Raw genomic sequence first — 13,818 nt, forward strand, 5'->3', positions numbered from 1 at the left:
GAGGGACGCAGCAAGTGGCGACCGGCGTCGTGAGAGCTGCTGTGAGGCGACCTGAGGGGGGGGGCGCGGTGGGACGGGCGGGTGGGTGGCGTTTGAGGCCGAGGCCGTGCTGAGATGACTGGGTCGGCGCATTGCTGTAACACGCGTGTGCCGACGGCTGCTTTTGCACCACGCGGATGGGGCCTGCGACAGGCTGAGGGTGGAGTTGAATGGAGCTTAAGTAGTGTTCTGTGGCGAAATAGGCATGTTGAAAACGAGAAATGAGCACCGTAATTGTCTCGCTGAGCTCATGCACACCGAAGCCGCTTTAGCCTTCCGTGTTGTCTGTGCGTTATCCCGCGTCTCGCTGCCCTTGTTCCTCTCAACAGCGGCCTTCGCCTCAGCTTCTTGCCGGATTCTTTCTCGTGTCCTTTACACTGCGCGGCAGCGCGGCCGAAGCACACGCAGCACTGTGCGTTCTCCCCCCATGGCTGCATTCTTTGAGAAGAGGAGCCTTGCGGAATCCGTGCAGGGTCTGTCCGCGCCGCCTGCCATTTTTTGCCAACTCGATTCCAGTTTTCTTCGAAATCTGCGTGACGTTGTCGCACCACTGCTCTCTGAACATCTCCACACCCTCTCTTGTCAAACTCAGCTGGATACGCACACACCAACCCGCATAGGGATCGTGAAGTCAGAGAGATGTCAGAGGCGGCTCGAACGACGCGGCACTACGTGAGTGACTGTCTCGAGGAGCGATACCCCTATGATGCCTGCAAGGGGTTTGCTGGCATTCGCCAGCGCGAGGCGGGTCGCGTCTTCAACGGGTACGGGCCCGCCGCCGTCGACGACATGATGAATAGCTTGACGGACCCCTCTGTGCCTACCGAAGAAAAGACGAGGGCTGTGCATCTGCTGTACGCCCGGTCGGCGTCGCAAGAGACGAAGATCGAGATGCTGACGAAAGGGCTGGTGCCTCTTCTTGTAGCGACGCTGCAGCAATGCCCCGATCTCCTCTTGAAACATCAGTGCTTGCTGCTGCTGCGCTCTCTCGGGGTCCTCGCGCAGGGCTGCTTTGCGATCGTTCGGGAGGGCGCCATCCCGGTGGTTGCCGGCGCGCTGCACACCGTGTTGTCCCCTGCGGGGTCGTCGGAGGCAGCTCAAGCCTGCTGCATTGCCGCGGCACACGTCCTGTTCCAGGTGAGCAGCAACATGTCCGGGCTGCGGTGGATGCTGAGCTTGGCTCACGACTCCGCTTTCGAGGGGATTGAAGCGGCGTGGGCTGGGGAGCCGCTGGCGCCGAAGGCACTCGTCTCCTTCATAGCCGACAGCCTTGCGAGCGAAGCAACGCCTGCCAAGGCCACCACCTACCTCATTCAGACCCTAGCACGCTTGACCAGCCTCGCGCGCGGCGTGGAAGCGTTTCTTGCCGTCTCCGATGCCGTTGACGTCATGGTCGAGCATCTCAGACACCTCCCGAGACCTCCCACGCAGGACAGCGAGCTGTGCGCGGCGACGCTGGAGGTGATGTGGAACACGACCCTCGGTCACGCCGGCGCAGCAGTCATGGAGGAGCGCGGCGTGCCCGATATTCTTTTTCAACTCCTTGTAGACACCAGCGGGAGCGCCACTCAGGTGCCCGTGTGCGTGCAGCGGCAGTTGACTGGGGCGCTTTCCGCTGTTTCTCAGCTTACCTCCGTCAAGCAACGCAGCACGCACGCCGTGTCGGCAGCGGAGGCTCGCACCCGCATTGTCGTCTTGCTCGACTACGTCCGCGAGTGGAACAAGCTTATTGCGAAGCAATACACCAACGCATCCAGGCCGATCCCAAACGACGCTGCTGCGATCGTGACGAACCTGATACAGTGCATCCGCCTCGCATCGGAGCTAAAGCCGGTGCGGGACGTCACCCACGCCATTGTGGAGGCCATGGAACAGGAGGACACCACGGAGGCCTTCTACTTCCGCCGCCAGCTGTACTTCCACACAAGGTGGGAGGCTGAGTACCACGCAAGCGTGGAGGTGTAGGTCGCCCCTTCCCGCACGTTCTTTTCGTTCTCCTCTCTCTCTCATGACGTGTGAGTGTGTGTGTGGGGGGGGGTGGAGGGGTCAGCGGCCTGTCTTGTCCCTGCTGCTGCTGCTGCTGCTGCTGCAGAGGCGCCGCATGCTAGCCGTGCGTCGCGATGCGCGTTGATGTAGAAGACGAGGCGCCTTTTTGCTTCTCATTTTTTTTTCTTGCCAAACCAGCGGCGCTTTCTTCTCCCTCTCTCAACTTGTTTGCCGTCATCCGCGGTGGACCTCTTGTGCCCCTGCCCAGGCGTTTACGAGCCTCTCGCACGCTCTCACCGCACCAGCTGCGTCGGTGCCTTGTCTGCACGACCGTTGTAGGGTCGGTGAACGCAGAGACGGTGCGGCTGCTGGAGCCCGCAAGGGACACCCGAAGGAAGACGGAGGTGAGCGGCAGAGAGTTATGTAGTGTACAATGGACAGCAAACGACGATGAAACATGAATGCGTTACTGGATCGGTGCACCGATGTGGAGGAGAGCAGCGAGCTGCTTGCACCCCACCCCCGGACACGTCAACCCACAAGAAAAAAACGCGAAGCTGCGACGCGTGACTGCCGCCGTGCGCCTTACCTACGCCGGACTCAATGTTCTTTTCGCTGCTCTCTCCCTCTTCCTAATCTCCGCTTATCATGCACCTCAACACGCATTCGAGTGTACCGGCCTCGGGTCGTTGAGCGTGAGGATAAACGAACGGGGCGCCCCATCGCATCGCGACTGTCACCACCGCTCACCCTATGCAGATAAAACTCGCAGCACACATACGTCAGCCCAGCCCCCACACAAGGTGCGTGCTTATACGAGCGCACACAATAGATTAGAGTCGTACACACCCAGAGAGAGAGGGAGAGAGAGAGAGGGAAGGGGCGAGACAGTAGAGTTGACGTGTGAGCACGGATACGTGCGCTCACCTAGCAGCCGTTCCGGTGCCTTTCGAGTAGGGCCAGGCTCAGGTGCGGTTTGACGAACCTCTTCGGTTTTTGTTTTCTGTCTCTTGTGTGGAGCCGCTTTTGCTTTCATAGAACCCACCCCACGAGCTGCATCACCAGCGGTCGTCATGGGCTCCCACAAGAAGGCCGCTGCCGTCTCTTCGACGGACACGTTCGAGGAGGTTGGCCGCATCTTTCAGCAAGTGCACCAGAGTGCCGCCCACGCGCAGAAGTGCAAGAAGAAGCTCATCAGCCTCGGCCAGGAGAGCGCGCCGCAACTCTGCAGAAATGTGTGCGATGTCGTGCTGCTGATCCTGAAGCAGGTGACTCAAATCGCGCCTGAGGCGATGCGAAGGCACTACGCCTTCGTCACTGAGCTCTGTAAGGCGTTCCGCGAGTCCTTCGAGTCGGACCAGCTGGCCATTGAGCTGCTGAAGAGTGTTTCGGCCTTCCACAACGCGATGGACAAGGCTGTGCGGCTGGCCGTCGTATCCACCTTTGAGGCCCTGCTAAAGACGGTGGACCAAAGCAACGTGTCGGAGGAGCGGCAGGACTTCTACCAGGAGGCTGCGGAGCTGCTGAAGCAGCGCGTGCATGATAAGTGCCCGCAGGTTCGTGCGAAGGCGGTCGCCAGCGTGGCTGCCTTCCAGTCCGGGAAAAAAGACTGCGACGTCACACAGCAGCTCATTGCACTGCTGTGCTGCGACACCAACGCCGACGTGCGCAAGCAGATCCTCCACTCCATTGCGCCGCGCAAGGAGTTTCTCGAGGGGTACTTCCACGGCATTATCCGCTGCATTCGCGATGTCGTGGCGCGCGTGCGGGCGGAGGCGTGGGACGTGCTAGGCCGCTTTCCGTGGCGCTACATCACCGCCTACGCGGATGCCAAGGGAGTGAAGATGCCGGAGCTGCTCGCGGCCGGGCTTGACGACTCCAACGCATCGGTCGTCATTGCCTGTCGAGCCGCCATCACCAACTCTTGGGTGCACCGTGACTGTAAGGATGTGTGTGAAGATTTCATGAACAGCATCGCGTGTGGGTACGTGCTCCCGTCGCTGTCGCCGTACGAGCGCATCAGTGCGGAGCTGCTTGTACACGCGCGAAAGCGCCAGGCCAACACACACTTTCCCTTGAAGCTCGACGACATCAACACGGCGGGGCTGCTCTTATGGAAGGCGGACTGTCGTGTGTCGTGCGACACGGAGGGCGAGGACGAGACACAGCTGCTGCCGCCGCTGGGGCAGTTCAGCGCCGTTCTCCAGGATACTGTGTACGCCTACGCGCGCCCCGATGCGGAGCCCAAGACGGTCAAGTTCCGCAGCGTCGAGGACGCCGACAACATGCTGCGTATTCTGCTCTCGGTTTTTGACATCTACGACGACAATGCCTACTTGGCACACGCCGACAACACCACGCGCGCATCGCTGCTGCGCCTCATCAACTTTATCTTGAAGGTTGTGCCTGACGAAGATCCGTCGCTCTTCGTGGACGTCGCCGTGCGCGCTCTCAAGTCGCTCACCGCCCGCACGCCGGAGGAGGCAACAAAAACGATCACGTCCGCGCTCGACTCGCTCTTTCGCAGCCTGAAACTGCCGCAGCGGCACAGCCTGGGCTTCGACGATGTCGAAGCAATTGGACGCAAGAGCCGCGAGCGGCAGCAGGAGTTGGTGAAGCGGAAGGTGCTGTTGCGCGCTGGCGAGCTGGCGGAGGAGTCCTACACGGAGCTGAAGGAGGAAATGGACCGAGATGAGAAGTTTCTGCTGCGCATGCAGCTCATCGTCCTCGCGTTCCTTTCACATTCGCAGCGCGGGGACGCGATTCCGATGTTCTGCTACCACATCATTCAGATGGGCCGGCACCTGGACAACGAGAAAGTGCGCGTGGCGGCGACGAAATCGCTTTGCTTGCAGTGCCTCATCAACCCCGAGAGCGTCCACACCTTCATGCCGCTCATCCTGGCCGACTCGCAAGAGAATGCTGGCGGCGCCGTAGGGGCCGACATGAGCCTTCCCATCGCGGCCATCGGCGTCATCTTTGATCTCATCATGGAGTACGGGCTGCGCTTTTTCGACGTGGCGAAGCGGCCACCGAACGAGGCGAGGGCGTTGTACAACTCAGAGAGCGAGATCGAGGCCCGCCTGCAGCGCGAGCAGGAATTGGCGGAGGAGGACGTGCACAAAGTGGGCAGCAAGCGTCTTCTTTCAACGCTACAGTTTTACCTGCAGCCGGGCAACGAGGCCAAGCACATCGTCACATCCGCCGGCTTCTGCAAACTGCTGAGCTGCAACCGCCTTCCTGCAGAGGTGGTTCCACATGTTGTAGCAGTTCTGCTTATTCACTACACCGGTGCCATGGCTTCGAAGAAGGAAAGCATCACAGCCGCGTACATGATGGACTTCCTCGGCACCTTCTTCCGTAGCTATGCCGCGAGCCACCCAAAGCGCCAGGTGCAGGTCTGCGAGGGCGGTATCACTGCATTCCGCGTCGTACTTGAGCGCAACATCGCCATGGCATCGAGGCTGATTGAGTTTGTTGCGCGTCTCACGGACGCCTACACGTTGACCGTCATTCGCGACATCGACCCGCAAGCGGCAATGCGCGCGACCAGGGACGTGGTGGACGAGACAGGAGGAGCAGCAGAAGAGGAGGTCGAGGCGCAGCGCAAGAGCAACCGCACCAACGCAACACGTTCTTCCATGCAGTCTGGTCGCCTTTTCCGCGAACTGAGTCGCCACTCTCTTCACGAGCGTCTCTCGCAGGAGCTGCTGGTCGTGTTGGCGAGTAGCGAGCTCGTGGAGAGCCGCGCTGCCTGCATGGATGCTCTGGAGAAGTGCATGTATTTTTACAGCCTCGAACCGCAGCCCTTTTTACTCCACTGCGCCGCCGCGGCACTGGAGGCGACGCGGCATGCTGCCCCTATCGTGTACGACCGTCTAGAGGCCTGGCAGACGAAGCTTCGTGAGCGATGCGCCGCGGCCGGCGCTGCGCCACAGTCGAACGGCCCCATGAGCGACGCCGAAAGCGCCGATTCGCTCGAGCAGCGGTGGTGCGAGGCGTTAAAGGCACATGAAGAGAAGCGGGACGCGCTGCTGGAGGCGGGCTTTGGCGGGTTCGCGTCCATCCCACCTCAGCTCGATGTTGCTTCACCCGTGATGGTAAAGGTGGAAATGGCGGAGTCGAAGCGGGAGCGCCACTCAGACGTGTTCGGCGTGGAATCGATTGTGGGTCCTCGCAAGCGATCGAGGCACTGACGTGTAAGCACAGGCGCTCACGCAGGCCTGCATGCTTCACAGCTTCGCAATCCTCTCTAAATGCGTTCTTCGGCAGCCGATCTCTTCTCGCGTCGCCCTGCCCTCGTCGACGGACGCACCGCCGCTGTGGGCACGCTTTGCGATCTCCCTACTTGCAGATGCTGTTGAGGTACAGGAAATGGAGCGGTGACGATGGCGGGGTTGCTGAGGGGTGGTAGAAGCGGCACCCCGGGGGCTGTGGCGCGGAATGAGGTGGGCGCGAGATAGGCGCACGTGTGCATCTTCTGACACCGCGCGCATGCCCTTCGTTCCTTGTCCTCCTTCCTGCCCCTCCTTTTTTTTTTCTCTATCTGCACGCCTCTGCGGTCCGTTTCACTCTTGCGTTTTCTCCTCACATGCTCAGCCTCTGCAGCTGCTGTTGATCCCCTGTTGCTGTCCAGCGGATGGACTTGAGAAACTCGCTAGCCGCATCAACGGCGAGGAATGGACGGGCGCCGGCTCGCCTGGTTGACCTGTGCGACATAATTCTGAGACACATCTCCCCGCTCAACTAGATCACCGACAAGCTAGAGAGTAGAGAGCTGATGTCGCCTTCGGCGGCGTCGGTTGCTCGGCAGCATCCGTGGCGCACAGCGACCGCGAAGTAAGGCGGTAGATGCGCTTCCCTTTTCGTGGTGTCTTCTTGCCCGCAGATCCTTTGCCTTCTCCACGCGGTGGACGTGCTCGTGTGTTTTCGCCATGTGCCTCGTCTGCTTTGCCCCCCTCCCTCCCCCCCAATTGTTTTCTGGCGCTCATGGTGGCCATGACCTGCCTTGCATCCACATCCGCTTGATGCCGCTTCTTCCACTTTCCTCTCGTGTACCCGGACTCCCTTTGCGTCTTCTTCCGTTGCTGCACACGTCGGCACTCAGATATCGTGCCACCGCTCGTCGTGCGCCCATGAGCGGTCCGTGACAGGGAGGAGGGGGCAAACACAACAAGAGCACCCGATTTCTCTCGTCGGCAATTCCGCCGTTTCTCCCCACCGGATCTGCCTCGCCGCCGCATCCAGCCGCGCTTCACTTGTCAAAGTCGCATCCCTTCACACTCTTGGAGGCTGCTCCAGCCTCACGCTTAACTAGGTGGTGCGACCCGTACCACCTTTCTTTTTTTTTCCGCGGCTTTCTGCATCTCCTCGTCGTCTTTTCTGTTTCTTGCAGCACTGCAATGGTGACCGAGGTGGACGTGAGCGGTATTACCGTGTCTTTCCCCTTCGAACCGTATCCAGCACAGGTGGAGTTCATGCGCAGCGTCGTGAAGTGCCTCCAGCACGGCTTCAACGGGTTGTTGGAGTCCCCCACCGGTACTGGCAAGACGCTCTGCTTGCTGTGTAGCACGCTTGGCTGGCTTGCGGCAACCTCGCAAGGTGCAGTCCTTCGGCACACTAGCGACCAAGATCAGAAAGGTCGCGGTAAGTACAACCACAAGGTGGTGTACTGCAGCCGAACGCACGCTCAGCTGACGCAGGTGGTGCGTGAGCTGAAGCGCACGTCGTATGCACAGTGCTTCACCATGGCCGTCCTGGGCTCTCGTGAGCACATGTGCTTGAACAAAGAGGTGACGCGGCTCCCGTCGTCGCAGGCGCAGCACGCCATGTGCAGTGCGCTTCGGTCGGAGCGCAACTGCCGCTTCTTCCGCGGTTTGCTGTCTGCGGCCGCTGGCGCCAGCCTTTTGTCCCCTGAATGCGCGGTGCACGACATGGAGGACTTGATGCGAGAGGGAAGCCGAAGCGGGTTCTGCCCATACTTCCACGAGCGTGACGCGGCGAAGGACGCGGACGTTGTACTCATGCCGTACAACTACGTCCTTGACCCGTCCCTGCACAAGCAGCTGCCCTTTGAGCTGGCGGACTGTATTCTCATTGTGGACGAGGCGCACAACCTGCCCTCCGTGCTCAGCAGCTCGGGTTGTCAGACGTTGTCGCCGCTAGACGTGACCACCGCCATCCACGACTGCTCACGGGCCATCGCAATGCATCGCCTCACCACAAAGGGGGCAGAGCTGGACGAGGACGTGGCGGCGGAAGACGAGCAGGAGCTGGCGTCGCTGAAGATTCTGCTTAGCAGGCTAGAGATGTGCGTGTACGCGGAGCCTATGACAGAGGCGACGGCGGCGCCCACGCCGACGCAGTGCGATGTGGTGCGGGATGGTTCGTACATGTTCGTTTTCTTGGAGAAGGCCTTTATCACTCGCGAGGTCTTTGGGGCGCAGTCGGACGGCGTCACCTCGGCGTCGGGGCTAGCAGGGACGATGGGGAAGTGCGTGACGCTTCTGGCGGATAGCGAGCGACCCGCAACGAGCATGGCGCGAGTGCAGGAGTTTCTCACGCGTGTCTTCGCCTTTGATATGGCCCATCTCGACTCCACCAGGTTTGTGCTGCAGCAGCATCTCGTCGCTGCCAAGGCCGCCCGCACACTCGGCTTCTGGGAGCTGGATAACACGCGCTTGATGCGGCAGGTCGTGTTGCCGCTGCATTCGGTTCTGCTCACGAGCGGCACGCTGTCTCCGCTTGACCAGTTCGCGGCGGAGCTGGGCATGGAGTTTCAGGTGCGCCTGAAGGGAAATCACGTGATCCAGCCAGATCAAGTGCTCGGCGGGGTCCTCTGCCGCGGGCCGAGCGGCGAGAAGCTGAATGGCGGCTTTTCGTTCCGCAGCAGCGTGGACTACCGCGTAGGTCTCGGCATGAGTCTCGCCAACATCGCTCGCAACACACCTGGCGGCACTCTTGTCTTCTTCCCCAGTTATGCCTCTATGAACTCTGTGGTCGAGCTGTGGCAGGCGGGGAGCGGGCGTGCAGGGGACACCAAAACAGTGTGGGGCATGCTGTCGGAGCTAAAGCCGATCTTCGTGGAGCCGAGCAACTCCAACGACTTGCCAACCATCGTCCAGAGCTTCCAAAAAGAAGTGGACACGTCACCCCTCCGCGGCGCGATTCTGCTGGCGGTGTGCCGTGGCAAGATCAGCGAGGGCATCGACTTTGCCGACAACCACGGCCGCTGCGTGCTCGTCGCGGGCATCCCGTACGCCAACCACACCGACCTCTTCGTTCGCCTTAAGCGCGACTACATCACATCCGTGGCGCCGCAGCGGCCCCTGGTGCATGGAAAGCTATTCACGGGCGACGACTGGTACCGGAATGAGGCGATGCGGGCCGTCAACCAGTGCGTCGGCCGCGTGATTCGGCACAAGGACGACTACGGCGTTGTCCTGCTCGCTGATGAGCGCTTCGAGGGACTGCTGGGTAGCGTGTCGGAGTGGGTGCAGCGGCGCACGCGTGTCTTTTCCGACTTCCGCGGCGCCTACGCTGCCGTTGCGCAGTTTTTTGGCGGCCGGCGCCATCGCGCGACTGAGACGGCTGCCATTCCATATGTGTTGATCGAGAACGGTGCAAACGCCGCAGCCGAGCTGCCGTCCACTGCGACGCTCGCGAGGCTGTACGCAGATGCGCAGGCGCGTCAGCGCGAAGAGCATGTGCAAGAGACACGCCGACGTCGCTTCGAGGAAGTGCGCGAGGCCAAGGCCAGCGCGTGCAACAATGCCGTCGCGTCCGCGACGTCGCCGTTTGCACCTGCGTCGTTTGCCGGGTGTTCAACGACGGGCCGCGCTGGTGGGACCCCTGCGATCCCGCAGCGAACCTCTGCGGAGACACCGGAGGCGACAGTGGTGTCATCGGAGCGAGAGACGGCGGGCATGCGCGATACCGGGCAGATGGGGCAGCCGGACGGGCCTCCAAAGCTCGGGCCTACGTCAAAGGAGTTCTGCGAGTTTCTCAAGGCACGCGTGCCAGTAGAGGCGTATCATCGCTTCAAGATGGTGTTGGCCCAGCTGGCGACCCTCCGCCCGCTTCTGCGAACATCGCCGACGGCAGCCGCGGATGGACTCGCAAGGCTTCTCGTGCCGTTGCGGTCCGTCTTTGGCGCCACAGACGGTGAGTACCATCACAGTCTCTTTGCTGAGTTCGGCCGCCACATACCTGAGGAATTTCGGCCACTCTACGCGGACCTCCTCAAATCCAACGGGCTGATGTGAGTACACACCAGGAGGGGGAGGGGTGAGGCGTGTTAACCTGCCGCCTTCTTCTCGACTTAGTGCTTCTGAGAGGGCGCATGCGTGGCTTTTTTTTTCTGTTGTTGTTTTGTCTGAATGCAATGCGTGTGCTGCAAACGGGCTGCGCGCCGCTTCCACCGCCCTGCCGTCGTCTCTCTGCCGCCTCCGACCTCGTGCATGCACTTGCCCACACACAGTTTCCTTTCCACCCAATGAAAGATGGCGTCAACTTGCTTGCCGCCCCACCCTCCTTCCCGCAGAGCGACGCGAAGCGCCTCTAATACCATGAGCCGTTATCCTTTGGTGGCGTTTTTCGACACCTACTTCAAGTCGCAGGCTGCCCACAGTTGCTCTCTCTCTCTCGATATCTCGCGCGAACGCTTTCTCTGCTCTCCCTCGCTCACTGGATCGCCTCCTCATCGTCGCCCTTCTCGCCTTCCTTTCGCGCACCGTCTTCACACCCTCATTTTTGCTCCTCATTTGGGCGGCTTACTGCCGCACAGTCCACCCATTCTACCGTCGTCGCGCGGTTTCTTCTTGCTCAGCGCCGCACAGAAGTTGGCCGCGCAGAGCCACGAGAGAGGGAGAGGCAGCGCGCAGTTGCAAAGCGCTGCGCCACTTGCGAGGGTGCCTCATCGCGCCACTCCGTCTCCCCCTCATTTCCTCACCGCACATCCCTTCGTCGCACACAGCCGACGGCCAACAACTCGCATCACGTTGGATGCAAAGGCTGCCGCTCCATCATTCGGGTGATGCTTCGGTAGCGACTCACTTGCTCCGGCATTTCCAGTGTCTGATGCGTTTTTCTTTTTCCCTCTGCTCTTCTTGTCTTCCTCGTCTCACTTTCCACTCGTGCTCTCTCTGTGCTTGTAAGTTGCACCAACGTGTGCGTGTGAGCGCGCCTCCTGCCCATTGACCCGTGGCCGTTGTGAAAAACGCTCGTTTCCGGTGTTCTGTGTTCCCCCTCTTCGTCCTATTCGAGGTTTTGCTATCTTTTTTTTTCCTTTGGCCGGTGTAGCCGAGGCGCTTTCCTCTCGCCTTCCTCCCTTCCCCCCCCCCCCGCGATCGTCCCTCCTGCTTTGTGTGGGATTCTCTCGCTGCATCTATGCCGTTTCGCGTACGCTCCATATTGCCCCCCACCAACGAACAGCTTCATAAACATCCTCTCTGATAGTTCCTCCCAATGTCAGGGGAGGCTGCAGCGGCGGAGCAGCGCATGCGAGACTATGAGGTCTTCGAGCATCTCGGCTCCGGGGCAACAAGCGACGTGTACCGTGTGGTGAACAAGACGAACAACCGCACCTATGTCCTGAAAAAAATGTCACTCGCGAACATGAGCGACGAGGAGCAGCTGCGGGCCAAGCAGGAGATTATCGTGATGGACAACGTAGACCACCCGAACATCGTCAAGTTTCGGGAGAGCTTCATGGACCCGGCCGACAACTCCGTCGACATCATTATGGAGTACTGCGAGTTCGGCACCCTCGAGGATCTCATTGAACGACAGCGCTACGAGGGTCGCCCCTTTCCAACCGATGTGTTGCTGGAGTGGATGGCGGAGCTGCTATGCGGACTCTCCCACATCCACTCTAACCGAATCCTTCACCGCGACCTCAAGACGAGCAACATTTTTGTAACGTCCAAGAATCATTTGAAGCTTGGTGACTTTGGCGTCTGCACGATCCTGTCGAACCCAAACGCCAAGGCGGAGAGCATGATCGGTACCCCTCTCTACTTCGCCCCGGAGGTGTGCAACAGCGACCCCCACGATGAGAGGAGCGACGTGTGGAGTCTCGGCGTCGTCTTTTACGAGATGTGCACCCTGCGCCGTCCTTTTGAAGCGGGCAACCTATTCACACTCATCCAGCTCATCCTCGAGTCTGACATCGAGCCATTCGGCAACGGCGTGGATGGCTCGCTGGAGGGGCTTGTGCGGCAGATGCTGGACAGGGACCCGAGTCGGCGCCCAACAGCGCAGGAGCTCATTGATGTGCATCTGGAAGTCCCTGTGAGCCACCCATCGCACCCGTCGCAGAAGCCGTCCAGAGGCCGTCTCCTTCAACAGTTCAGCGGCCCAGAGCTGCAATACACAAAAAAGTGGCCACCCCCTGAGGGGTCCGTGACCGTCCCCCCGAAGAGTGGCAAGGCACGCGCGACAGACGAATGGATTCACACTGGCAGTGCGCTGGACGTTTTTGTGGAGCTGCAGCGCACTTTGCACCGTATCCCGACCGCTGCCAAAGCCAAGGACGGCGCTGCCTTCACTCCATCGCCACAATCTGCGCCTGGCGCCACACTCAAAGTATCCTCTGCAGTTGCAAAGCCGAAGCCGGAGAAGTCAGCCAAGAAATCGACGGGCGCTAAGGGTACTGCGGGCACTACCACCGCTTCTAGCTCGCTCCCTCGAACAAAGGCCATAGAGCACGCCGGCGCGCAGAAGGAGGATGCTGTCTTAGGTACTTCACTGCTCAGCTTTACAATGCGGGAGCTGCAGCTCGACGTGCAGCGACGCCGCACATCCATGTTTGGGGAGGAGAAGTCGCTAAACAGCGACGACATACCCCTCGTGATCGAGGTGCAGGGGGAATCGTTCTCGGAGGCGACAGCAGCAAAAGCCACTGTTTCGTTTCTTGCTGACATCGCTGCTGTCATTGATCGACACACGGCGAACGGGGGACAGATTGCCTTGGAGGCTTTAGACGGGGCTGCTTGCCTCCTTTCCGAATACAAGCACCTCAAGTACGCGCGATGAAGGCCGGCGTGCCGACAGCGGAGTCTCCTCGTCGCGCCACTTCAGGCCCCATCGTTCTACCTTACTGAGCGGGAGGGGGCCTACAGATGTCGCAGTGCCACCAACGGCGGATGCATAGCGGTGTCTCATTACTGCCCCGCGCCCTTCTCTTTGTCCTGCTTCTCTTTCAATCTTGTCAGGGCCCGCCCCGCCCCGGCCACGGTTTTGACCCATCTTCGTTCTAAGAGACACACCTGCACCGTGTCTTCCGTACGCGACTGCCATTCGGCGCCCATCCTCTTCTTTTCTTCCTCCCGCTTACCGCCCTGTTCTGGCTTGTGGCACTTTGTTGTTGTTCTCTCTGGCGGGACGTTGTGAAATTTCTTTCTTGCTGTGCCAGCTGAGGCGGCCGCAGCTGGCGATGACGTGGGCGTGTGCGCGAGGATGGAGCGAGTGAGAGGTCTGTGTGTGTGCGTGTTAATGTAGAGGCAGCCGTGTATCCTTTTCTACGCCTCCCTGCTTTTTCTGCTTGTCGGTCTCGCTTTCTGCCATGCGCATGTCACGGAGCAGAAACGTCGCGAAGTCAAGCGTTGTAAGGTAGGCTGCGAGGTGGGTGAACGGCTTGTCGGTCTTCGTAGTTACGAAGTGTTGAGATGATGAGCAATTTTACGGGTCTCGGTTGCTTGACAATAGCCCCCTGGAGTCTCCTCGATCTCCTCTGCGCTCTCTCGCTGGGGTGTTTTGGCGTGTACTGATGTCTCGTGCGCGCCTCGCGCTCTT

At 60.4% G+C, this 13,818-nt stretch overlaps 4 protein-coding genes across 4 annotated transcripts; all 4 read left to right on the forward strand.

Annotated features, from left to right (window-relative positions):
- Positions 1-678: 678 nt before the first annotated feature.
- On the forward strand, positions 679-2,004 carry LDBPK_292750 (hypothetical protein, conserved; the record flags this gene model as incomplete). Its single annotated transcript, XM_003862645.1, has 1 exon — positions 679-2,004. The coding sequence occupies one exon, from the start codon at positions 679-681 to the stop codon at positions 2,002-2,004; it is 1,326 nt and encodes a 441-aa protein (XP_003862693.1).
- Positions 2,005-3,098: 1,094 nt separating this feature from the next.
- Positions 3,099-6,221, forward strand: LDBPK_292760 (hypothetical protein, conserved; the record flags this gene model as incomplete). The annotated part of the gene is made up of 1 exon (XM_003862646.1): positions 3,099-6,221. One exon carries the CDS (start codon positions 3,099-3,101, stop codon positions 6,219-6,221), a length of 3,123 nt encoding a protein of 1,040 aa, XP_003862694.1.
- Positions 6,222-7,427: 1,206 nt separating this feature from the next.
- On the forward strand, positions 7,428-10,289 carry LDBPK_292770 (helicase, putative; the record flags this gene model as incomplete). Its single annotated transcript, XM_003862647.1, has 1 exon — positions 7,428-10,289. The coding sequence occupies one exon, from the start codon at positions 7,428-7,430 to the stop codon at positions 10,287-10,289; it is 2,862 nt and encodes a 953-aa protein (XP_003862695.1).
- Positions 10,290-11,490: 1,201 nt separating this feature from the next.
- On the forward strand, positions 11,491-13,059 carry LDBPK_292780 (serine/threonine-protein kinase Nek3, putative; the record flags this gene model as incomplete). The annotated part of the gene is made up of 1 exon (XM_003862648.1): positions 11,491-13,059. The coding sequence occupies one exon, from the start codon at positions 11,491-11,493 to the stop codon at positions 13,057-13,059; it is 1,569 nt and encodes a 522-aa protein (XP_003862696.1).
- Positions 13,060-13,818: the final 759 nt, after the last annotated feature.

Source organism: Leishmania donovani, chromosome 29, assembly GCF_000227135.1.
Source record: "Leishmania donovani BPK282A1 complete genome, chromosome 29".
NCBI lineage: Eukaryota > Euglenozoa > Kinetoplastea > Trypanosomatida > Trypanosomatidae > Leishmania > Leishmania donovani.